Source organism: Oreochromis aureus, linkage group 7, assembly GCF_013358895.1.
Source record: "Oreochromis aureus strain Israel breed Guangdong linkage group 7, ZZ_aureus, whole genome shotgun sequence".
Lineage (NCBI taxonomy): Eukaryota > Metazoa > Chordata > Actinopteri > Cichliformes > Cichlidae > Oreochromis > Oreochromis aureus.
This window is the reverse complement of record NC_052948.1, coordinates 38,720,994-38,746,457: the sequence shown is the minus strand read 5'-3', so window position 1 is coordinate 38,746,457 and position 25,464 is coordinate 38,720,994. Positions and strand designations below refer to the sequence as shown.

Genomic DNA, 25,464 nt, shown 5'->3' with positions numbered 1-25,464 from the left:
TAAAATAAACTAATAAGCAGGTTAACATGATAACTGTATGACCCTTGTGAGGACCTGCAGTACTAACTGACCTGGCGCTGTCCGTGCTGTCAATGTGAGTCTAGTTGGCAAACTGTTGCTCTTCATCTTATCTGCGGGGGAAATAGTGGCGTGCCGCATCCCCGTCCTCACAGGTCCATGACTACTGCTGGAAGTGCTGCTGGGCCGGACAACACCGGTAGGCTGCGCCTCCCTCTGCTTCTTCAGTTCTTCCTCTCTCTGCTGAGCTGCTCGGATCTCCTCTTCAATCATGGACAGAGTTCGCTGCTTCTTGGAGCGCAGGCGGAACGGGCCGCTAGCCGCCTCCACCTCTGGCCCTCGTGCTGCTGCCGCCGTGCTACGCAGTTCAGCTGCCTCTGAGTATTTACTGAAGTAGCTGAACTCTGGCTTCTCTGGGCTTGGAGGAGACGGGGGACGGTATACAGGGGTTGGCCTGGAGACAGGACCTGTTGTGGCAGGAGCAGCCACAGGCGCAGGAGCTGGGGCTGGAGCTGATGAAGCAAGCGCTCTGGTGTAGGAGGACTGGATTTTGATCCTGGGACCTCCGTCTCTGGGCCTCTGTGGTGGAGAGACAGGCTGAGACGGTGGAGGAGAAGGCGTTTGGAGCTGTGATTGTGCTGGACTTGGGGACTGCTGTTGCTTCTGAGCCTCTTGTGATTCTGATGGCTTCTCTTGGGAAACAACTCTCACCACTGGCTGCCTGTCTGGCTGTGGGGATGGGTTGGATGGCGCAGGACTGGAGGACACAGGTGACTGGAAACTGGGGGCTCCACCAGAAGACACAGGGGAGGAAGAAACTGGCACTGGGCTGCTTGTGGATACAGAGCATGGAGATGCAGGGGTACTCAGCTGTGAAGAATTCAAGTCAGCTTGCTGCCAGTCTTCTCCGTTTTCAGCTGCTAGGGCATTTTGGATGGCATTTTGAACAAGAACCCCAGCGTGGTACTCCAGCTCATCTTCTGTTGGACTGCCACTCGTCTGCCCGTTGACTGGAGTAGTTGGCTGAGGGGTAGGTGGTGACACAGGGGTAAGTGGCAATGGCGTAGGGGGTAGCGAAGCCCCGCTGTCGGAAACATTATCCAAGCTAAATATAGTAGTGTCCTGAGAGCGGACCGATAACTCGTCCAGTCCTGAGTCAGACTCCTCTGGGTGAAAAGCTGGATGGAAATGACCTTTTGCTTCCTCTTCCTCAGGTAGGACTGTCATCACAGCTCGCACACATGTGAATTCATCTTTAGTTCTTTCATCAGACCAGGTCACGTGTGTCTCCCCAGTTTCTGCAACAAAGTCACTGCTCCCGTGGCTGCCCCTGGCTGTGGATTTCGAGAAGGGTTTGGCAGAGTATATTTGAGGAGCTACGTCCTTCTTGGTAGCGTCCCCTTGCAGAAACTGCTTCCTGGCAGAAGAGAAGTTGATCTGCTCCTCCACGATGTCCTCCTTCCTGGTTAGCTCTGAGTCAAGGGTTACCACAGTGGGAGGGCCTGACACATGAGGCTGCAACACAGATGACAGTGCAGAATACAAAAGAGACAATTAGAAAACCACATAACAACAAGGCTTAAGACATCTTTATTTGATCTATTACAGTCCAAATTTATCATGCCTCCTCACCATCAAAGAAAACGTTTAAGTGTGTGAGCTTGAGCTCCTTTGTTTTGCGCATGTGTTTGTGTGTCTTACCTGTGTGTATGCATAAGTGTGATTCTGTCGCTGCTGTTTCCTCTCCTGGTACTTCCTGAGAGACTCAAGCTTATCAGCCTCTAGCTGTTCTTCCAAAGGGATCTTGAATGATTTGAAACAACAATATGAAAAAAATCAATCAATTTGTCATTAAGACAACACAGTTTACATTTTTAAAAAAGAGGAAAAAAACAGATTAAATGGGGGTCTACCTCCTGAGGAGGGTTCCACCAGCGCTGGGCAATCGAAGGGTTTTTCTTCACTGCCTGGTCTCTGATCAGCTCCTGACGCTCACGCTCCAATTCCTGAACCTAACATGGAAAAACAAACCAGGGGAAGAAGAGTGTGAAAATGTACAAAGAGAATTTCCAACAAACTAATGCACCAACAAGGAAACAAAGAAAGCTTTTATTGTGTATTGTATACTGGTTGATGCCATCTTACAAGTAATGCTAACAGCTTTTCAAGCGACGTCAGTGTCACACAAGAGCGTTGCGGTAAAAACACAGCAATATGTCTGTGAAGGTTCTCAGTCATCCAGGTCATCGTAGTCAAAGGAGTTTGCAAAGAAAAGCGTCTGGACTTCTTTAAGTTGCTTGAAGACGTTTCACCTCTCATCCGAGAAGCTTCTTCAGTTCTAAGGTCAAATGGCCGAGAGTCCCAGATTTAAACCCAGTGGGAGTATCCCCCCAATGAGGGACAAAGGACCCCCTGGTGATCCTCTAATCACATGCGCCAAGGTGTGAAAGCGGGTGTGGGACCTAATCAGCCAGGGTTTCGGGTGAGCCCATTGTGAAACCTGGCCCCACCTTGTCATGTGAATTCCTGAGGTCAGATGGCCCAGGATGTGAGTGGGCGTTAAGGCGTCTGGGGAGGGAACTCTATGTCCACTGTGAGCGACCATCTTTGAACAGAGGCGGTGGTTTACGACACCAACTGTCTGCCATCTATAATCCAGTTTTGAGTTCCCTCCCCAGACGCCTTAACACCCACTCACATCCTGGGCCATCTGACCTCAGGAATTCACATGACAAGGTGGGGCCAGGTTTCACAATGGGCTCACCCGAAACCCTGGCTGATTAGGTCCCACACCCGCTTTCACACCTTGGCGCATGTGATTAGAGGATCACCAGGGGTCCTTTGTCCTCATTGGGGATACTCCCACTGGGTTTAAATCTGGGACTCTCGGCCATTTGACCTTAGAACTGAAGAAGCTTCTCGGATGAGAGGTGAAACGTCTTCAAGCAACTTAAAGAAGTCCAGACGCTTTTCTTTGCAAACTCCTTTGACTAAAAACACAGCAGTTTTACTAAAGTTGTGTTTCGATCATTCAGTGTAAGGGGCTCATAAATGTCAGTCAGAGCTGTCTTTTTTTCAGAACAAACCACTAAAGTTCTCTCTGCATCTGTTCCATTACTCAGCAGTTTTTCTTCCTTGGAAATCTGCAGCATGACGGGAACAATTTCTCAAGGAATTAAGTTGTACTCCTTGCAAATAGTAACCTTGCAAAATCCCCAGTCTTTGCCAAATCTTTTAGTGTATGAGTGAGTGTAACTATTGTGGGAGGGTACCGCAGTTTTCAGGCTTCTCCTGAGGCCTCTGGGAGGTTAAATTTTGGACCCTAGTCTTAGTATGACGCTTTAATATTACAATTAGGATCAAAAACAGCATTTTGAGTCCCTTCTGTTGAAAGAATTTCAGGGGATTACCATTGTTTCCTATATATGTTACCACATATGTCTTTTTGGGCTTTGATGTCACATCATGAGTCACTGACAGTTGCCACACACTTTCAATTTCAAAATTCCTTCCTTCAAGCCTGTATTTCACAATTCAATATGAAGTCTTATGTGGCAGTAACATTACAGTAATCTCAGTCATGACCTTTCTACTTATGTAGGTTGTACATTTTAGCAAAAATATAATAATAAAAAAAATGTTTCCAGGTGTTTTATATTTTGTATAGTAATAATGAAGGAACACTGGTCTCTAAGAGTAGGCCTCTGGTATTAAAATAGAGCAACTGAAACCAAGCACATGTTTTGCATTAAGTACTAATCCTTTCATTCATTTTATTGTTTTTCGTGTTAGAATGATTATTTATCATTATGAACAAAAGCATGCTAGTGAATGGGGTAAACCTACCCCAAGTAACTCATTTTTGCTTGTTTTACATCATTTTTATTTCATAAGACTTGATTTGATAAAGCAAACTGTGGTCTCCTGTGGCTGTGTTTCTGAATAGTGTATTTGTTACAGTCTGATACATTATCCAGCAGCCTTTTACCTCCTCTGAGGGACGTCTCCTCGTCACCCTGACCTGCTGCTCCTCTCCAGGGGTGAACAGCTTTGCCGGGCGTTTCTCTTCCTGAAATGCTCGCAGCTCAAACTTTGCCCTGCTGCCCCCAGACTCGTCTCCCTGCACGTGCCCGTTGGTTTTAACGGCAGACTCGTCCTGGTGGAGAAACGTGGTTTGTTTTTGTCCCTCCACAACGATCGCGTGGTGATTGACAGGGGAGGAGGGTGACACACACACAGAAGGAGAAGTTCCATCTATGCTGATGGATTTGGTGTGAAGTGACAGAGAGGAGTTCCCATTTGTGGGTGTTTCTGAGGCTGCATCTAACACCTGGTCCAGGTAGCAGATCTCCTGTGGAAACAACAGTCATATTTCAAATTACTGAAAAATACTGTGACAGAATGTGCCGCCAATTTCAAATAATAAAACAAGAAGTTAAAACCTTTTAGTTAACTCTTGTTTTGATCTGCATACCTGCACTACCTCACTGTCAGGAGTCTCTACTTTCATTCCAACTGGACTGTGGGCTCTGTTACTGGGACTGCTGAGACAGTCGTGCTGGATCTGCTGGCTCTCCAGTTCCATGGCTGCAGGCCTGTCAGTGATAACGCTGACTGACTCCTGGAAACTGACAGTTTTCAGGGTTCGCTCTCTCGGGACTGAGTCACTGACATCCTCTGCTTGCCATGATTTCTGTCAACAAAGAAACATTGGTGTTTCAGAAGCTCTGCCGGCTGAAGCTGACTGATAGTCGGTTTAATAAAGACAATGTGGACATTTAATAACTTTACATATTATTTTGAAAGGTCAGCCGCTTCTAACCACTATCATTCAGACACATTAATTCACTCATGAACTTTTTTGGTCTGCATTGCAGCAGAACACTGTGTTCTGACTGGTTCCCACCACTAAGGGGCGACAAACTACACACAGTTGCTCTGTATGACAGAAGACTGCTACAACAGTCAAAGCACTCAGGCGTTCTGTTTGCTATGTCAGCTTTGAAGACATTTCAGGCTGGAGATGCACCTTTACACACATTCACTAGTCTTTTCTAGGATGAGCTGCACTTAAGTGTTTCAGATTAAGCGCCAGGCTCAGGGCCATGTTGTCAGTAGCTATTTTGAGAGGAATGAATGTCGTCCAAACCCAAAAGATTTTCCTAATGTGGTGCTGGTCGGACCAGCTCCAACTAATTGTCTGACTGATAGACAACTGCTACATATCATCTAATGGAATTTAATATGTACTGCACACCATTATAAAAATACACAGGTGACCTCAGGTCAGCTAACAGGGTTACGTCATACTTATTATACCATGATTTGAAAGTATGTCACAACATTATGAAGTACATATCACCAGATAAGGCAAAATGGTGATGTTCCATCAATCATAAGAGCTTTTTTTAAATATTATATTACATTTCATTCTATAAATACACTTTTTAAACTTACATATCACTTGTAGTCATTCAAGGAAGAATGATACAGGCAGTAGCTGAGAGTCTTGTAAGGCCCATATTGATTGAAGCATTAGTATGCACAGATCAGATCCTCAACCTGGTTTAATGAATCATCCTTCACATTCCAGATAAACCATTAATAAGAGGCTAAATTTACACAGTTCAGCCTTTATTGACCTTCTCTTTTCCTGGACATTACTGTCTAAAAATGTTGGTTTCCTTCTTTACTGCCTTGTAGCCATTATAATTCATCCTTAAGCATGTGCGTACCTCTAACAGGAGCTTAATGAGGAGTTGTTGACCCCTCTTTTTTTAATATTTCAGTCTGTGTGAGGGGATTTAATGAGGATAACTTTAGCAAACTAGTCTGCTGATAAATTAACCATTAACCAACAGGTTACTAGAGAGAAAAGTAGCTGTCAACTTCACATACGAGTAGAAGTACTAGTAGAAAATATGTCACCAGGATTACAAATCTGAAAATTTGGGTGTTTCCAACATTTTGTCATACATATCAAACAGTTCATGAGGTCATCCTGAGCACTGGGATTTTATGAGGAGGATATTTTTCATTTTTAATAAATCATAAACAACAAATAAATAGTAATCATTTGACACAGCTCTGGCATAAGGTGAGCAGCTTTTTCTTCACTTCCACCTCAGGCCTCAGACCAGACTGTCATATTGTACCATTTGGGAACATTCCTTCTTTAACTATCCACAGGACGTGGTTTTGGACAATCAGTGGCATAATTCAGCTGGATTTATTGTCAACATGAAAATTAAGCCTGGATCACTTTCTTTTCCTCACGTACCACTCCCTCTTTTTGCTCCCTTTCAGTTTCTTGATCTACACTTCCTCTTCACTGCCCCTTTTGAGCTTTTTCCTTCCTCTCTGCTCTCTGGGATTGCTCAAATGTTGAAACAGTGGTCAGTGAGGTCTCTTGGAGGATTTGACCAGCTCTATTTAAAAAGCGTTGTGAAGGAACATTCCCTTCACCTCCCTACTCATCTTTTCTTTAGTGGTCTCTTCCACTTCCCTTTTAATAAAAATGTTGTCTGAGGGCATCTTGGTAACCTTTTTGCTTTATTACTCTCTCTCTTTATCTATCTATTAACACATCCTCTAATGGTACAAAACCAAATGTCCAGATTAAGTCTATTAGATGTAAGCCTGTGTAAAATCTAATGTAAAACAACAATAGACCTCAAAAAACAAAAACACTGTCTAATGGATTTTTGAGTCCTCAGGGACAGTGTTGTTTTGTCCTAATTACTAACATCAGCATGCTTAAAATACCAGTTCAATCAGGATTTCAGTGACTGGGTTTAACATGCTAATGTTGGCTAATTAGTACACAAGACACCTAAAATTAACGGAGATTTACTTTGTTTTGTAGGTTTTAAGGCATTAAAATGAATAATATTTTTATGAGAAAATGAGGCTCAAAGAGCAGCTTACAGAATTTATAACAAGCCATCCAATAGTTGGGGGATTTTACCAGAAACCACAAATGTCAGCCTCATGCTGGTGTTAGAGGAAAAGGGAGGAGAGCATGGAGTTTATTAACATTTATCCTCTGGGAAATTACTGTCTTTACAAATGTTAACAGAAATCTGCTAATAACTTGTTGTGATATGGCAATCAAGAACAGGTTTGGCAATATATTAACATCTTCCAACCAAAGTTTTTACATTTAATTAAAACTAAACTAAAAATTAAAACTGTATATGAAAAAACTTGACTTTTGATAAAATACAAGACAAAACAAAAACAAAAATTGGAAAATTAAAGAAAAATATATAGAAAATCCCCTTAGCTTTAGTGTTTGTTAGTTTGGTAAAAATCTATTATCACAGCGCCCCTGATGAAGCTTTGATGGACATGTTTATTGAGACTATGGATGTCTACAAGACAGTAAGTCAACTGCTTTGAAAAGGTTCTGTGTTTTTATAGTAATTCTTGTAATGGTTTTCCTAAATCCTGCCCATCTGTTACGCCTTTTATACAATAATAATTTAAAAGGCTGAAACCAAAAGGCTGAAACCAACAAAAACAAAACTGAAACTAAACATTTTCAAAAACAAACTAAACTGCAACAAACAAACCAACCAACTTGGGAATGAAAATGAAACTGAACTAAATTAAAAACAAAAAGTCAAAATGAAGTAAAAAATAATTCAAAAATACAATTCGAGCCATTTCACAACAACAGTCAACTCACAGCGCTTTATATTGTAAGAACCTACAGTATTCTGGGAAAAAGCCCAACACTCAAGTGACCCCCTGTGAGCAAGCAATTTGCAACTGTGGGAAGGAAAAACTCCCTTTTAACAGGAAGAAAGCTCCAGCAGAACCAGGTCCAGACAGGGGCAGCCATCCACTGTGACCGATGGTGTGGTTAGAGGAAACAGAAAAGAAAAAGAGAGCATATGGGGACAGGAAATTACACAGGCTAAGGGAGAGAGGAGACCAACATTAATGACATGCTGCAGTGGTATGGAAACATGTGGGGAGTGAAACGAGGTGAGTGAAGAAGAAATGCTCAGTGCAGCATAACTAGGGGATTCTCCAGAGTCACGTGATCCAGGAGAGCAAGCTCTTAACAGTAGAGAGTGCCTATTTCTCAAATCCAAACTGGGAGCTGATTCCACAGAAGAGGGGCCTGATACTTGAAGGCTCCGCTTCCAATTCTACTTTTAAAAGAGTAGCTAATATGGGACTCTTTCTTGTCTCTAGTGCTCACAATGGAGTTTGGGATTAACTGGGGTCTTTTTAGGCAACTTTTAGAACAGCCTGATATTAATGAGTCCAGCCTAGAAGACTTTATTGCATGAACTATGTTTTTCAGCATCACTCTGAGTCATGTTTAGAATTTTAGATTAGATTAGATTAGATAAAACTTTGTTAATCCCTCGGGTGGGTTTCTCCGGGAAATTTAGAGATATTTATTTAAGGTTTGCAATGAAGGCTATATCATGATACAAAAAGGACTTCTTCACATGTCACTGAGGCCAAGGTCATGCCATCCCAAGTAAGTATCTAATTTCGAAGATTTGTAGAGTCAAATATAAAGAATAATTATCCAAAAGTATAATAACTTTTCTTCCCACTCTGACTTCCTGCTGCCTGCCAGAAAAAAAGCATTTCCTCGTGTATTTGTGAAGGTGTATGTATGCAACCCACACAGCACAGTACTTAACAACAACCTCACAACACCCAATATCTTCAGCACTATGTCTGCTAATGAGAAATGTGTGCAACTCTTAACTCTTGCTCATATCAACGATAAGGAATGAGCCTCCGCCTTGTGTTGCAATTCAGCAGCTGGGCTTTAAAGTTAATTATTTACAGAATCAAATTCTCAAGGAGGGAGATCAGGGAAATAAAAAGTTATGCAAAAGAATTCATGGACTCAAAAAATATTTACTCAATCCTGCAGACAAAAGAAATGTACTGATACAGTGAGCGAGACTGATACAGTCTCTAGAGACATTTGGACAGCTAACAAAAACACCACTTCAAAAAAGCGCTTTAGTTTTGACTAAGACCAATTTTATAATTACTTTCTCTGTACAGTGATTGGTTAAACTATCATAAAACTAATCGCAGGCTGTCTTATTACTTTTACTACAGGCAAGTCTCTAAATTTCACAGACATGATGAAATGCCTCAAGGCATGTATTTGGGCAACTATTTTGAAGCTTTACCTCATTTAATTTTAATTTCATAAAAATTGAACAAATCATAACTCAAATCTAATAAAAACTACACAAAAAGTTGTTTGACTTTCCTCCCAAATTAGTTAAAGACCTTTTTTGTAACCCTGGAAGTTATTTTTCTACCACCATTTTTGCTGTTGTGGAATAGATTTGAATTAATGATTCTCAGAGTGCCGAGTCTTCTACTTATAATGCCTCTGCTACTACTTGATCATTTCAGCAAAAGGAATTCAAGGCTCTTTTTTCCCTTTCTCCATCTCTCATCTCTCATACATTCATACTCTGCCTTCAACAAGTCAAAAGATTTTTCACCCAGTTAATTATATTCAGGATCATGTGAGGACCAGATGTCCCTTCTTTTTACACACACTCATGCCCAGATAAGCTCCTCTGTCTACTTATTTGACCTGCTGCAAATATTACACACATTTATATGTGTGTGTGTGTGTTTTATGTGCAGGAATGTGTGTGTAGGAGTCCGTGTCCAGCAGGCAGGACAGTACCGAGGGAAGGATATCCTGTTACTGCCCCGGGAAAACAGTACTACAGTACAGGAATGTTTCATATGCAGTGCTATTCTGCTGCACACACACAAAAGGAGTGTGTATGTGACTGTAGCTGTGCATCGGTGCATGCATGCAAGAGTGCGTTCTTTCAAGTGTGTGTATTTGTATAGCAGGTGTGCATGTGTGTATGTGTTTGTGTGTTCCTGACTCCAATAGAGGTGAACTGACATTCCAGGCATAGCTGGCTGTCCTCAAGGCTCGGGCTCTAATACCTGTGATGAGGGACACTGTACACCTTCCCTGTCTGGCTAAAGGAGCAAGCTGTCTGCATGCATCTGTTTCTGAGTGTGAAAAGAAACCATCTGTCTATGGAAAAAAGACACAGCTCATAATGTGCTTGAATGTTTGAAAACTTCAGACATGTGCCAAATAGCTGTTACGTTCCCAAAAGCAGTCAAATATACATGAAGGATAAATAGCATTGTTTTGGCTGTAAGAGTAACATGAGTGTAAAACATGATATTAGCAGTCTAAATAGTCCTGCACCCATCTTACTATAACGTATTGAATTAAATTGGGTGTGTTATGATTTTATATTGGGTGGGAATTCAGTGGAATACAATTATGACTCCATATTAGCTAGAGTCGCATGTTCTGTCTCAATGCTGTCTCCTTCTCTGCCTGTCTCCAGCTATCACATCTGGAAATGCTTAGGCTCTGGCTGTGATACCCAAAAATCACAAATACACACATACTCTGCATACTAAGCTGCATGCTGGAGATGTTGGGTGGTGGTAGTCGGGAACACACTCAATAAGATGAGAATTTACCCAAATACTACATGGACACATACTTCATGACTTATAGGCTGTACACACACACACGCATTTTCCATAACTATGATATCACGTCATGGTCTTTGGCTAGAGCACGCAAATCCGCCCAAACACATGGCAAACATGAAGTGAAAGTATGATGATGCAGTCACACAAACACTCACACTACACTTCGCTGTAACCCAGTACAGCCAGTGTTGTCGTATCTGTTTCCTGACTGAATATGATCCTGAGTGGTAACCAGAGCCTGGTGCTGGTTTAGCCCTGTGTTCTCATACCCAAACACCCTGGATTGGGGACCCAGGCCAAACAGTGCTATTCACCACATCTTCATTGTTTAATCACTATTCACGCTAGACAATTTCAAATTTCATGGCATAAATCAGTGGTTTAACTAATCCACGATGAGTAATAGGTTGGCAATGACAGCAGCCAGCCAGGTGGACTGAGTGAGGGGGATACACAGCTGGGGTTAAACAGCCCAAAGTGCGCAGTTTAACATGACGTTCAAACATCTGGACACACAAATTTCAACTTTGGCATACATAACTTACAAAAATCTGTCAGGGTGTGTGCCTTGGATTGGATTTCTCTCCCTCTTCTATCACTTTCCCTTCTTCTCTGTTACAATATTCAAGTTCACAGCTGCCTGCTCTAGCTGACAATTCACAGGATTTTTCTTTATTTCAAATATATTTGAACATGTTTGAGGAAAACTAAGAAAACGTGAACAGAATATTTTACCATGTCTCTCCCAAATAAAACTACAATCTAATGAACTAAATAACTTATTGTAAAGAAATGTCATAAAAATGAATTTGTCAAACAAAAATTACTAGTTACTACTCACCTAATGGTGTCTTCAAGTACAACTGGATTAATCTATTTCAGAGATATCTGTACTTCCATGGTGTAATGTTTAAAAGCTGCACTGTATAACATCCGTAGATCTTCTTTCCTTAAGCTTTATCCGCTTTCCTATTTAGCTCTGTCAAGCCCTGGCCCGTCTCGTTCCCGATAGTGGGAGTGCCGGACTTTTCCCTAGCCAAGCCTTTTCCTCCTCTTCTTCTCCTCCTTTTCCTCCCCTCCCATCTCTTTTCCTCTCCTCCACAAAGCTTCTCCTTTCTCAATCACATTCCTGCCGGGCTGCAACGGTAAGCTGTGATGTCATGGGCTAACTGTGTGCATGTGTATGTCTTTCCCCGCATGCACATGCTGATGCACAAAGACCCCTTCTGTGCAAGCCCTCATATAAGCACAGGCAACAAAACATCCATCCTGTGCCTCCTCCCTTCCTGCACAAACTCTCTCTTTCCCCAGTGCATGCTGCTTGCCTACTTTCCCGTTAACCTATAACTCTTGTCGGAATGGAGCCGACAGCGAGAAGCAGGCAATGATGAGGAGATGATGACTGAAGAAAATAGGAGGGGCTGATAAGAGAGTAATGATATTTTCTTCTGTCATCATAGCATAGGACTGTTGACTCAGGCTCATATTAAGGTTTGACTGATTCACTGTCTGTACTCAACTTTTAATAAAATTAATTTAACCATGTCGCCTCAAAGTATTTTACTATTAGTGCTTTCACTGGAGAAATCTAAACCTGCAAGTTAGTGTTCATGTTGTTTGATGGGCTTGTCCCCCTTGTTAAAGATAAAACACAGGCACAAATGGCAAATACCAGCATTAACTATCTAATTATATGAATCAGTCTTTGTATTCAAGCGTCACTCTAATGCTGTTTGCGTGTCGACTCTGTGTGTTTGCTGGGTCATAGGATCAGGCTCCTAGAAATTAGAGCTGATCTTGGTCATGGTTCACTTTCTCTGCTCACAAACACTACATAAGGACGCAGCTGAAGTGGAAAGACTTTTGTCCAGTTTACAAAAGTTTTTGCAGTTTACAATTACTCTGATTGTGTTAGTGGCTCCTAAAACAAAGGAGGATGGTGCTACAATCAACTAAATACCAGTAACTGAAGATAAGAAGATTCCCTTTTTCGGCTCCACCGCCACATGGATAGACACAGGAAATCTTTCCTACGTCATACAATAATATCGAATTTTATTTTGCTTAGAAATGTCTTAATTACATGACATTTATATGAATATTTGTGGAAATTGTAAACATTTTATTTTCTATCTAATTGTGCTCTACATTGGTTAATTTTTAATTCAATAAGCAGTTTTATCCCTATATATTGTATTTATTTTAATCAGCTATTCCACCCTATGTAAGCTTTTTTGTTTTTGTTATAGGTTTATTTAAAACTTTGTGTGCTTCTAATACTAATTTCCCAACCTTTGGGATAAATAAATTTGTTTAACTATATTCCTCCTTTTTACTGGTAACTTGCGATACTGTACTGAAAAGAAGCGCAGCCAGATGCGATACACCTGAAGAGGCATAAAGCACACTCACTAATCTTGTTTTCTTTGACTATCAGGAGTGAAATGTCATCTTTCACACCTTTTAATTTTAGTATTAACGAGTATGTTTTTTCAGATCTTATTAAAACTGAAAGAAATCAGTATGAATATGTGGAAAACAGAGGTAAGAGAGGTTATTCTAATCTAAGGTAAAGAAAGCCCAGAAAAAGTTGTACTTGAGCGTGACAGGAGATAGCCTCACTGTGAATTCAGTCCTGACCACAATGAAAAACGACTTAAATCTTAAATTAAATGTGAGCTGTGCCACTCCTGCCCCTTTTAAGTGCCCCTGTTTGAACTGACAAATCAGAAGCCGTCAGTGAGTTCCCAGGCTCAAAATAACTCTGGGCCATATGATGAAGGGAAACTGGTCACAGAAAAGTGGGACACTAACCCAATTATCACATATGCACCGGGGAGATAAATTTCAGGGCGGGGTGTAATGAACAAAGAAACTTGTGATGGTCATTTCTGTATGCTAGTGCTAGTAATTTAGGGAGAAGCTAATTTCTGAAACTTAGTACTGGATGTATTAGAGGAACTGTGAAAGATGAGAAAACAAAGAGAGTCACAGACTGAGGAAGACTCAGTCTGTGATTGTTTAGTCATGTGTGTATGTCTATGTGTGAATCCATGCAACTGGGTCAACACTACTGATGCCCGGAGCAATCTTATGTCATGGAAGTTGATCATGATTGATTAAAAACACAGCGAATGACACATTTAACTGTTACAGCATGGCAGAAAGACACAGCTCTATCCCCACCATAATACTTCTGCATAAAGTTACAAGTAACTCTTTCACATATTGTACCCCCAAAACAACAAACCCCCAAAACGGTTCCTAATATGCGAAGGGTTAATTTGACAAAGTTCAACATGGGAGCCCAACTGCTGCGAAATCTGGATTCCTTGAGGGAAGTTCTCAATGAGTGACGTATTTTTTTACAGGTCACGAGAGACCACAAAGCCTGCAGGCAAGCAGCAACCTCTGGGACTGTAAAATGAAGTCAAGCTTCAAATTGCAGTTATGCCAGTGGCTCCAAAAGTGAGTCAGTCCTCATAGACTGCCATGTTAAAATGCCCAACTAAAGCATATTTGCAGCCAGGAGCAAGAACAGTTGTGTTTCTCTATGGATAGTTTAACTCTTAATAACAACAAATTTGCATTCAATGTATAGTTATAATTCATTTAGATCTGCAAACAGTAAGTTTGTATTTTCTGCATTATCCCAGCTAAAATGAACATCAGATTAAAACTCCTTAGTATTGTTACCAATTCTGTTTTATATAACAAATAAGGACAGAGCTACTTTCTGCTGCTCCCTTATTCATAAGTGGTCACCACAGCGGGTAGCACTGCATGTGTGAATTGACAGATTGCCAGATGCCCTTCTCGATGCAACCCTAAAAAGATTTGTGTCTCCTCCTGAGACAAATAAAGACATGGCTGGAAATTAAAATGTTCCATTCTCCTTTGGAATTTGTAAAAGTATTGCTTTTACACATTTATAGGAAGTTTAAAGAGGGTTAAACCATGAAAATGAACCAATCTATTTTCTAAATGACCTAAAAACTATTTTCATGAAGATTTAGGAAATATTATCTATTTCCAAAAAAAGACAGGCTTCATAACATCTGGTTGAGGAGAAATGTGTCAGTCATCTGTTGTGCAGTCTAATTGATAGAATGTCTGTCAAAGCAAATTCTCCAGGCTACAACATCCTATCAAAAGTAGCCCCTGTCAGAGGGGTCCTGGCTAATACTGAGTAAAGCTAGAGCCTCCAGTGAAATGTTGCCATCCTTCAATCTCAAAACAGTCCTGCTAAATGAAGACCACACCAACAACATAAAAGATGGGCGGTGAACACATCAATCTTCTAAAAGTCAAACAAAAAGATCCTGCAAACTAAAGGAAACAACTGATTGGATATAAGCCTATCACTGCTCACAGGGTCATCTCAACAGGAAACCAGGAAGCTGTGGTAAATTGTATCCATGGAAATGGCACTCAACACAGGAAATACATCCAAAAATACAAACCACCTGCACAAAAACAGACACACAAATGCAGACTACTAGCGATGCTGTGGTCAGTTGGGTCAATTTAAATAACTCGAAAGACAACAAGCTGATTATCCAATTGTTTTTGTCCAGTTGCTGAAATAAATAAATGATTAAAACATGATAATATGTCCAAGTAACACACTTTTGTTGGACAAGTGGATTGTTCAGTTGCTGTTTCACCTGTGAAATAAACTGGCTGAAGCAAACCCTCTTAAATAACTACTTTGTTTTCTTCTTTCTTTTCTTCCATAAACTACTGGTCTTTGTGGCACTAAAAACACAAATGAAGACTAAGCTCAAGCAGCCTCTGTTTTTTCTCAAAAAGGTTGACAGCATTAAAGATGGGGCTGTCATCTAGCTACTGCCTCTGCTCTCTGACAAACACAGAACAAGCAGCAAAGAGCCAACACTGTGACAGCCACCTGCTCAGGAAGCTTAAATGTGAAGAAAAGCGCTGGTTTGTTTTAACACAGCGACAAAGCTACAGAATAAAGAACAAGTTAAAATAAAAGCAGTCAGAATGCAAATAAGCTGCCTGCTTAGTTTGTCATTCATTCCATCTATACATCCATCCATTTTCCTCCACTTATCCAATTCAGGTTGCGGTGGGGCTGGAGCCTATCCCAGCTGTCACAGATATAACACATAAAGACAGACGACTACTCACGCACACATTCACAACTACAACTTATTTAGAATCACCAATTAACCCAACTGGGAGGAACCAGAGTACCTGGAGAGAACAGAGGCAGGCACAAGGAGAATATGCACACCGACAGGCACCAGCTGCCTGAAACATCATGTCAGTTTGTTCCAATCCTTAAGTCAACTGCAGGCTGACCGCCTGACAGCATCCAGGCTGCCAGTCATTCATTCGCTCCCAAAAACCTTAAGATCAGTGATTTCGCTGTTGCTTGATGTTTTGAAACAAATTGTGATGAGAGAGACGCAGGTCTGACTGTGAAAATTCTCAACTTGTCAGTCACAAGCCAGTGAGCAAAGCCTGGATAATCCTGCACTATGAAACACAGCATGACCAAAATTTATGATATGTTTTATTCAATCTGGCCTAAATAGGGTGACACAAATGTGTTTACAGAGGTTATGTCAGAAAGCTGTTTTCCCAAAGACTCCTGGAGGACTGGAAGGTTTTTGGAGTTACTTTCAATTTCTGTTGGTCAGTAAAAAAATTATGTCTTTCTTAAAACTCATCATTTATTTATTTACGCTATTAATAGAAAATATAAGTCTACCAATATATATTATAAATAAAAGGCTTAGTAAAACTTTGATCTACTGGCCTGTGGGGCCAGTGGGTGGGGGTTACTGTGGATACTGACTGATGGATGTAACAGCTTTCATTTGCAGTCCATGCAACCCCCACATTAAACCATTCACAGCCAAGCAGCACAGCAGAAATAAAGCAGCGCCCATCCTGTTCTATTAGGACTAACATAACAAGTCTGTCTATTATTTAGCTCTACTAAGCTACAGACATAAGCCACGGACATACACACAGAATGACAGCTTATTGCAGCACTGCAAAATAATATTCACCTACCCACTGCCAGAGAGCCTGAAACAACAACCAGACAGAAATCATGTTAAGGTCCCTTTTCAAAGCTTGAGTGGTCCACAGAAATGCAATGCATGTCTGGAGTCGTATCACTCGTATTCCTTTAAATACCTCTCTTGACACAACTCACACTCAAACCCAGAACCCCCGAGACCCCTTCATGGAGCAACAACAAAGGGCCTGACAGGAGATTCAGTGAGATTTTCCAGGCTGAATACTAATGCTACACAGACACACACACAGACACACACACACTTTCATGCTCACCGATGAGGGCTCTTAAGCAGAAAGGTCTGTAGTCAGAGAGTGTGACCAGTCGTTTACACAGGCTCTCCAAGCATAGGACAGACAGCCAGATTAACACTCACAGCACAAGCACAGAGGTAACTGGAAGAAAAAGCAGTCTGAACACAGTAACACTATGCAGCTGTCCCAATATTACTAACAGTATGTCTTTTAAAGACCATGACTCCATTGCTTTAATATAGATCTCTGTGTGTTTAATAATATTTCATACTGTGAAAGCAAAACAAACAGTACTGGGCTACTTGCCCAGTGAACTGGTGCAATATGCACAGTATGTATTATGTGACAGTAGAGGTACAGTGAGTCAGTTGCTGGGGTAGAATATGTACTTTTCAAAACCCCCTTTTGTAAAGTCAAGTCATGCTGATTACCCTAAACAGCAACACTGTCAACAAAACCTATCATAGGATTCCCAGGAGAGATTTAAAATTTGGGAAAATGTCTGCCTGAAACAATTAGGAATAATGAGCTGGTGCCCAGCCATGCAGATTTGGTGTTCCACCAAAATGAAACACCTGTGACAAAAATATTTTAACCACAGCTTTTCATTTTTTTTAATAAAATAGCCAAGGACCAACTTTAAAAACAGAATATGTCCATAAAAGTTAAATCAAGCATTACCACAGCATCACCCAAAAAACCTTAAGTGGGGATAATTACAATAATTAGATCAGCATACTGTTTATCTACTATATGCAAAGTCATTAATCATATGACACAAATTGCAGATTAAATTAATGTAGGCACTAATTTCTACCAGCAGGAACCGAGACACAGACATGAAATTAGGTGTAATAGGTTGATTTGATCAGTAACCAATCACTGAAATGGACCAGACATCTTAAACTAGGGTTAATATATATATGACATTAGGATGATATACCCAGTGTGTGATCGTATGTATTTATCTGTGTTTAACAGTCAGACCCATGTAATATGTAACCATATATATATGCATGTAATAGGAATATTTTTTAGCTGCTTATTTTCAGAGTTTACTGTGGAACTTAGTTTACTGCTGAGCTCCACTACTGTGTATCGTTCACGGATAGCCTCCTCCTCCACTGGTTATGTAACAGTCCAGCTCTCCCCTGCTGTTAATCCAGCAGGCCGCAGTGCGTACTCTCAATTATCATTCTCTTTGTTTCATCACATTGCACACATCCACAAAGTGAACACAAAAATTAGTTGGACAATGGCAAACTATTTTTTATAGAATAAGTAACCTCCAAGATACAGTGGGCAGACACATATAGACTGTATAGTATCAGATCATGAGAATAAAAACCTAGATGATGGGAAATATAAAGTAAGAACAGACACGAAGGAGCAAACCTTCACTGGAGCAGGAGACACATGGATGGCTGAGATTGATTGTTTCAAGGATGTGATTGTGTGCATGTGTGTGTGAAGAAAAAGCCACCAAGCATATAATTCTAATCCTTTCCCAGCATGATTTAGCCCACCTTACTATTTTGTCCCACAGTATCCTCGGTGCAGAGACCACACAGCGAAGCTAACAGGCAAATGGGCAAAGGTTTGCAATAAAATTAAGATATGTGGTCAGAGAAGCTAGCATGCCAATTTTTTTGTGGATTTTATGCAGAGTCAAAAGAAGCCATTAGGAAGTGGTGTACAATAAATGCAAAGTGGCTTTTAGCAGTTCAACCACAAATTGCTGGATCGGTTGCTGAATTAAAATTTGTTTCCCATCAAGATATAAATTACAGATGCGTGCCATTGCTTTTGTTGCCAGTTTTTAATGCAAGACTACAGTCAATCAGTCCGCAACTAATCAAATTAGCACAGCTATGAGTGTCACATGTTTGACATCAATGGAGGCTAAAGATTAGATCAACACATCAGTTCAAATTTAGCATTGTTTGGGTCAAAGAGTAAAAGAAGACTTACAGCACCACACACACACAAAGACTGTTTGATACACCAACCAAAACACAAATTACAAAGCTAGGTTTTTAGTTGGCTTCATGACGGCATCTCTAAAGCTGTCTTAAAAACAGACAAAATGAACATTTGATGATTAAGTGACCACCCAGTCAACAGTAAGAGCCTCCAAACAAAGTTGGTGTCAATACTAAAACTATAAAGCTACAATAAATTATGTAACGACACTAGATCAAGGGAAATTTATCAAGATTTGAGTCTAACCTCATTATCCATCATCAGTGCACGCTTCCTCTGTGTGAGTTGATCAATTTAGATAAAGCATTCCCATCTCTTTATTTATATGTCACATATCCATAGCTGCCCAGCCAGAGTAGCACATGCAGGCTTGTTCCTAACCATGAGACAGAGCATTTTAACACTGTCGCCCTAAGAGAGTGAACGGTTTCCTGCTGTTAGCTTATAGCATTAACTACTTCTGCTCTGCCTCACACTGGGAAGGAGCAGTGTGTTAATCACCAGTCTATTTCCGGAAGCTACCTCATTAGCCTCAAGTATTTAGAAGGAAGGAGGATTCGCAAAGGACGAAAACAGCAAGTGACAGCAAACATGTCTGTGCCTGACAGTCACTGCGTTATCCATTTATCTGAATGCTGGTTTTTCCATCCATGTTAATTTTAGTTTTTTAAAGGAAAAATGTAAATTCAAAGCACTGGGAAGAGAATACGTCAAGATGTAGCAGCACTCATTTAGATTTTAACATGATTCAAATAAGGATATTTATATTAGAGATTATGCACCAGTATGTACCTTTAGGTCCTCAAGAAAAGTTTTTTTTTTTTTTAAACATTCCAGCACCGCGGCTGAAAACTAGAGGAGGGAGAGCGTTTACAGTCAGTGCCCTGAGTCCCTAAAATGGTCTGGCCAAGGAAATCAGGTGGGTGGAGTCATCTGCATCTCAAAACAGACTTTTATGGATAAGTGTTTCCATTTTTGCTTAAGATTTATTAAATTAAATTAATTTTATTACATTTACTAAATTACATTTAAACTTTTCAATTCCTGTAAACTTCCTTTAGTTGGTCTCAATAGTTTGTTTTATTTTGTTGTTCCACTGAAGCACTTTGTAAAGACAGATTTTAAAATTGCTATATATCTAAAGTGTATTATTATTATTAATATTATGCAGCAAACACAATATAAATGATTTCTGTTTGGTACATGTGTACCACGTGTGTGTGTGGAGAAGACCTGGTGGTTTGACAAATGGCAGCTTTGTTTTAAAGCTGTTATGAAGTATAGAAAGAAACTGAGTGATGAGTGATAGGAGAGAACAGAAAATTAATGATGTGCAAAAGTGACATAAAAATGCACGAGGGCTGAAAGACACAGCTGACCTCCAAACTCCCCATGTCCCAGTGTAATCAAGCATCTGCAGGAAGTCAAGAACAAGGACCTAGAGGATCCAGGTGTCAGACACCACGGAACATCACCAGAGATCGAGTGTCCATTTCCTGACAAGTCCGATCTTGAGTGGACAGCTGGTGCTAATATTGTGGCTGTTTGCTGTAACACTGCAAAAATGTCTCAGCTGGCTCACTCCCAGTACATTCCTGAAATGCGCATCAATGAAATGTTAACCGTAAGTGACCCGAGTTTTGCTTCCAAATACCATAACCTTGGGTAACCTTTACAGGAAACTCCCCCCCCAGGACTGTACAACAGAATCAGTCATTACGCACAAACATCCCTGAAACTATTTCACAGATCTCAGAGAGAAATTGTAAAAATTACAGCATCAGCAACTGCGAATCCTGTGCAACTGATTGCAACTCTGCCTGGCTGAACCCAAAGGAAAAATAAGGCGTTCTTGTTGTTAGTAACCAGATGGCTGGACATCAGCTTCTACCTTTCTGGCTCAACTTCACAACACACAGCCTGTAAAATTTAAAGCCTACATGGGATTCTGATACTCCAGTCTAAAGCTGAAGTATGATAAGCTTTTTTGTACTAACATGTAGCCCTGGCAATAGTGGTCAACATCCCTCCTGACTTCCATGCAACACTGATTATTCTTCTGCTTCAGTTTTGAGCCAAACTATTCCATCTACAGGCAATTCAGCTCTCTGTTTCCTGACCATGTCATTATAAAAGTGTTATGTCTAAGAGCAGTTCTCTTGTGCTGCGTCCTCTGCATTTTTGTAATGCACTTTCATTGTCTATGTTTGTGTGTTGTTGTAAACAGCATTTGTGATAGCAGGTGGCTTGATCTTGCTTTGTGTTAAATGAATGGCTTCTATTGCTCAGTACAACAATACTTGGTGGATGTTGTGGACAATAGCGGGTACTGGAGTTTGTGTACTGGCAGCCATTACATAGCTGGATTGTATTGTTGTATTTCCTGCATCCCTCTAGCTCTCTTCCTCCCTCGAGCACAAATAGCAATACACTGGATGACATTTTTTCCAAGCTGGAATGTGGCAAAAAAATGACCTTTTGGACTGTTTTAGAAGCTGGATTCAAACTTTTTTTTATTCACTACTGGATACATTAGTGTATTACCTGGATCTAGACAATTAAAATGATGCAAACAACAGTTAATAGTTAAATTAAACTGTTTATAACAGCAGTTTAATTGACTGTTTATCCAACTAAAGAAACACTATTTCCACATTTTGAAAAGTCCAAATCAGAATTTTTTGTCCTTCATAAAGGATTTTTTAAAAAATCCCCTTAATCCTTCCAATTAAATTCACATTAATTGCTTTCACTTAAAGTGAAGTAGTTGCTTCGGTGTGGCGATTTGACTGCAAAAAAACATTGGCACTCAGCAGCCTGGCTTTTGTATAGTAATATAACCAGTAGACAACCAGTTAGCAAACAACTGAGTCAAGTTCCCTACTTAAAAGAGACGTGTCGCAGACAAGTTGCGCTCTTCAATACACATTCTGACTGAGATTGATTGCAATGCGTTGCCAACCTGTGACTGTGCTTATAAATTAGACTGCAATTATTTACAACCCCATGTTAATATGTCTGACAGGGAGTGCTGTCAGAGGTGTTGTATGTTCAACCTCTGGGGGACCACTACTTCCACATGACAACTACTTCCAGCTACTTGCAAATGCTCACTAAATTAAATATCATCCCAGGGTAACCACTGATTTTTTTCTAGTTGCCATCCTATTTTTACTCTCATGTGACTGAGGCATAATTTGGGTTGCAGTCATTGATGCATAATTAAGTATTGTTTGTGAAATGGTATGAAATAACAGAAAAATGCATAGATTTCTTTCAAATAAGTTACCAGACTCTTTAGAGTAGGTGGAAGGACTATTCTCAATCACCTTCCCCAAAGGGCAGTTCTTTTGTTTTTTTCAAATAGTTCTTTATAGATTTGGTGAATCCAAATATTTTTGGGACCTATGCCCACAGTTTTAGAAAAAGCGGGTGGGTTTTTAAGGGTTGGTATCACCCATATGCTCTGTTGCATTACTTTGCTATGTGTTGCTAAATTTCACTGTATATATAATCAAAGCTGTGGAAACTCTTGACAGCACCTGCAATTGATTTCATTTGCATACACTTTAAATAAAAAATGACCATTCTACTTTGAAAACCTACATCCAAACTGACAAAAGCACCTTGGCCTTTCAGCTCTTCAAATCTGCTCTCTTCATACAGTGTCAAGGTGACTTATTGTGCATTACTTGGTGAAAAGATTTTTTTTTTTTAAAAACAAAACAGAATCACAAAGACACCACTGTGTCCCTTAGTCACTTTTAGCTGTCATCAAGTCCTATGAGCTAAACAAAAATAGCAACAGAATGTTATTCACACCCCAAAGAACTACTTAGAATTCCAACTACTTCAGACATGCACAGAAATGAAGAGGCTTTGTTTATATGCTGGGAAAATAAAAATAATTTTCAAGGCTCAGTCCATTAACTGGCCTGAGGAGCTTTCACATGACATGCTTTCCATCACAAACACCCAAGCCACATGTTGTCTTTCCTATTCATGTCATCCAGTCATTGTCAGCTGATAATACACTCAATATTTGTGTACAAAGAGGTCACAGTCTACTGTATTGCCACAATGTGTTGTATCCGTTGAGCACTACTCACTGTATTATTTGGACTTCATCTTCGGAAACAGCTACTGAAGGCCCATCAACAAATCAGACGGTAAAAGACCATTGGCCAGTTAATGTCAACAACACTTCGAGAACTTTGAGGTTAGACAGGCTTCTTAACAGCATCCTCCACCTCCTTTCTCGTGTTTTCTTCACTCGTTTTCCATCCAGTGTTCCAACTAACACCATCACAAACCTCTCCATCCTTTATCCCTCTCCATATCTATTATCCTCTGTCAACCTGTTGGCCTCTCTCATCCCATCCCTCCTGCAGGACCCCATTTCTATTTCCACCTCCTGTGTACTCTTGGCTCAGCAAGCCTCAGCATTATCAAACACACAGCTGTTACGTAACCTGTGATTGTGTGCGTGTGTGTGTCTTTCCTGGAAGTAGGGGAGATTTGAGGTAGACATCACTGATAACTTTGTTGTTCCTGTCAATGTCCTTGCACTATCCATAGTGCTGAGAGGGGTGTGGATGGAAAATGTGCTTTTTTAATAGCCACTGACTGTCTCAATGGGACATTCAGTATGTGGTAGATACATCCTGTCATCAACTATAGAATCGAATTGGAGAGCTGGCTGTGATTTTTTCTGTCACTGGGCCTAACAGAGGTATTGGCAAACAGTCTGCCTGAATTGGCAGTTTGCTGTGTGTTCCAGAACCAGCTAGCGATTTCAAATGATGACCCAACAAAATAGTCAACACGCATGAACAGCTATTCTAAATGGAGTCTGGGTGATAAAACAGACTTGAATCTCTACCATAACCCTGTTTACCTCTAAACTTTGAACTTTACTCAATAGACAAGGGCCAAAATCTCACAATGGGCTTGATTGAGCTATTTGTCTATTTTACAAAGATGCAGTTCTGCAGCAAAAGGGATGGTTTGTCACTCTATGTGAGAGTTATAGGCCATCAGGAGACCCAGCTTTTTGGAAAGTAAAGTGACCTTGTGATGTCATTTATGACATCATTATATTTTATACAGGTGTGCTGGGTGCAATTTTATGCTTCACAAAGAGAATATTTTGTTATGCAAAGTGGTCAAATTTAAATCAGTTATGGTTTTTGATTATTACATTTATTTATGACTATACTACTATAAAGCAGTGGTTCTCTGGCTATGGGATGGGCCTGACTCTTAGACCAGAGAGCAACTGCAGGAGATGTGAAGGTGTGCATTTCTTTTAGATTTTGAAGTGGGACATGCCAGGTAAACTTTGAAAAAATATATCATCATCAAAAATCCCCCAACCCTCCCAAAAAATAAGCCTCTAAATCAGGGGTGGGCAATCTCAGTCCACGAGGGCCAGTGTCCCTGCAGGTTTTAGATCTCACCTTGGGTCAACACACCTGAATCACATGATTAGTTCGTTACCAGGCCTCTGGAGAACTTCAGGACATGTTGAGGAGCTAATTTAGCCATTTAAATCAGCTGTGTTGGTTCGAGGACACATCTAAAACCTGCAGGGACACCGGCCCTCGTGGACTGAGATTGCCCACCCCTGGTCTAAATACTATAATAAAAGTGCCTCTGGATCCAAAAAGACTTCCAGTTGTGCAGAAGTATGGGAAAACTCTGTTACCTCAGTAATCACTTTAAGTTTGGCAATGCTAGCGTAAAAATAGGGTGGCAACATCCTCACTACTAGGAATAATTACTGGTTGCCTGATGATTTCATTAAACTTGTTGTCAGAGAGTGAATATATGTAGCTGAATTAACCAACTGGTTGCCTAAGTTTGAGTGTGCAACATCCTCAACCTCTGGGGAACAATTTTTATTGGAAGGCACTTGCACAAGTTGACTGGTGGGAGGCAACCTGTATCCAAACAATCGAGATCTGACTCAGACTGACTGCAATCACTCTCAGACAGTTTGGCAAAGGTTTGCAAATATTTGCTGCAAATACTGCACTCAACCTCGGTCAGTCTGTACTGACAGACTAAACCCAACTCCTCCGCAACTCATTTCTTTGCATCAGGGGACTGGACTCAACTCAGCTGTTTGCCAGTGGTCATATTCTGGTTATATTCCTAAATAAAAACAAAGTTACAGTGCATCTCTGTCCTTCTGGAGTTAAATCATCAACCTGCACCAACTACATCTATATTTGTGGAGGAATTTCTAAATTTCAGTTTCAAATCTATGAGATTCTGGCTTGATAGACCTGGTCCTTGTCTTTGAAGCAACCATTTCAAAGGCAGCAAGATTGCAAGTTGATTGCATACAGTTGCAAAAGTTTTGCACACACCGCAATTTTTTGCCAGTTTTTCCTAATGTAATAGTTCCTGGTGACTTTATGTGCTCATCATTTGCTACTTTCAGGCCATATTGTACAAAACATTAAAAAAAGTTAATTTAATAAATTATAGCCATTAAAGTCAGAAAGGAGTATTATCCAAGATGACAACAGCTTCATAACAGGACTTTAAAAAACCAATGTGTCTGTGCATCAACCCCAAAGATTTCCCTCCTGGTTGGGTTAAAATTCC

General features: G+C 40.5%; 1 protein-coding gene across 3 annotated transcripts in view; it reads right to left on the bottom strand.

Annotated features, from left to right (window-relative positions):
* Positions 1 to 25,464, bottom strand: part of LOC116324958 (bromodomain-containing protein 4) — a 90,507-nt gene that overhangs the window by 6,488 nt on the left and 58,555 nt on the right. For all 3 annotated transcript variants that reach the window (XM_031745753.2, XM_031745755.2, XM_031745756.2), the window contains exons 10-14: positions 4,493 to 4,711; positions 4,007 to 4,369; positions 1,932 to 2,030; positions 1,720 to 1,821; positions 72 to 1,533 (exon numbers count right to left, since the gene is read on the bottom strand). In XM_031745753.2, the coding sequence (XP_031601613.1) occupies positions 72 to 1,533; positions 1,720 to 1,821; positions 1,932 to 2,030; positions 4,007 to 4,369; positions 4,493 to 4,711 (2,245 nt within the window). The remainder of the gene's footprint in view (positions 1 to 71; positions 1,534 to 1,719; positions 1,822 to 1,931; positions 2,031 to 4,006; positions 4,370 to 4,492; positions 4,712 to 25,464) is intronic.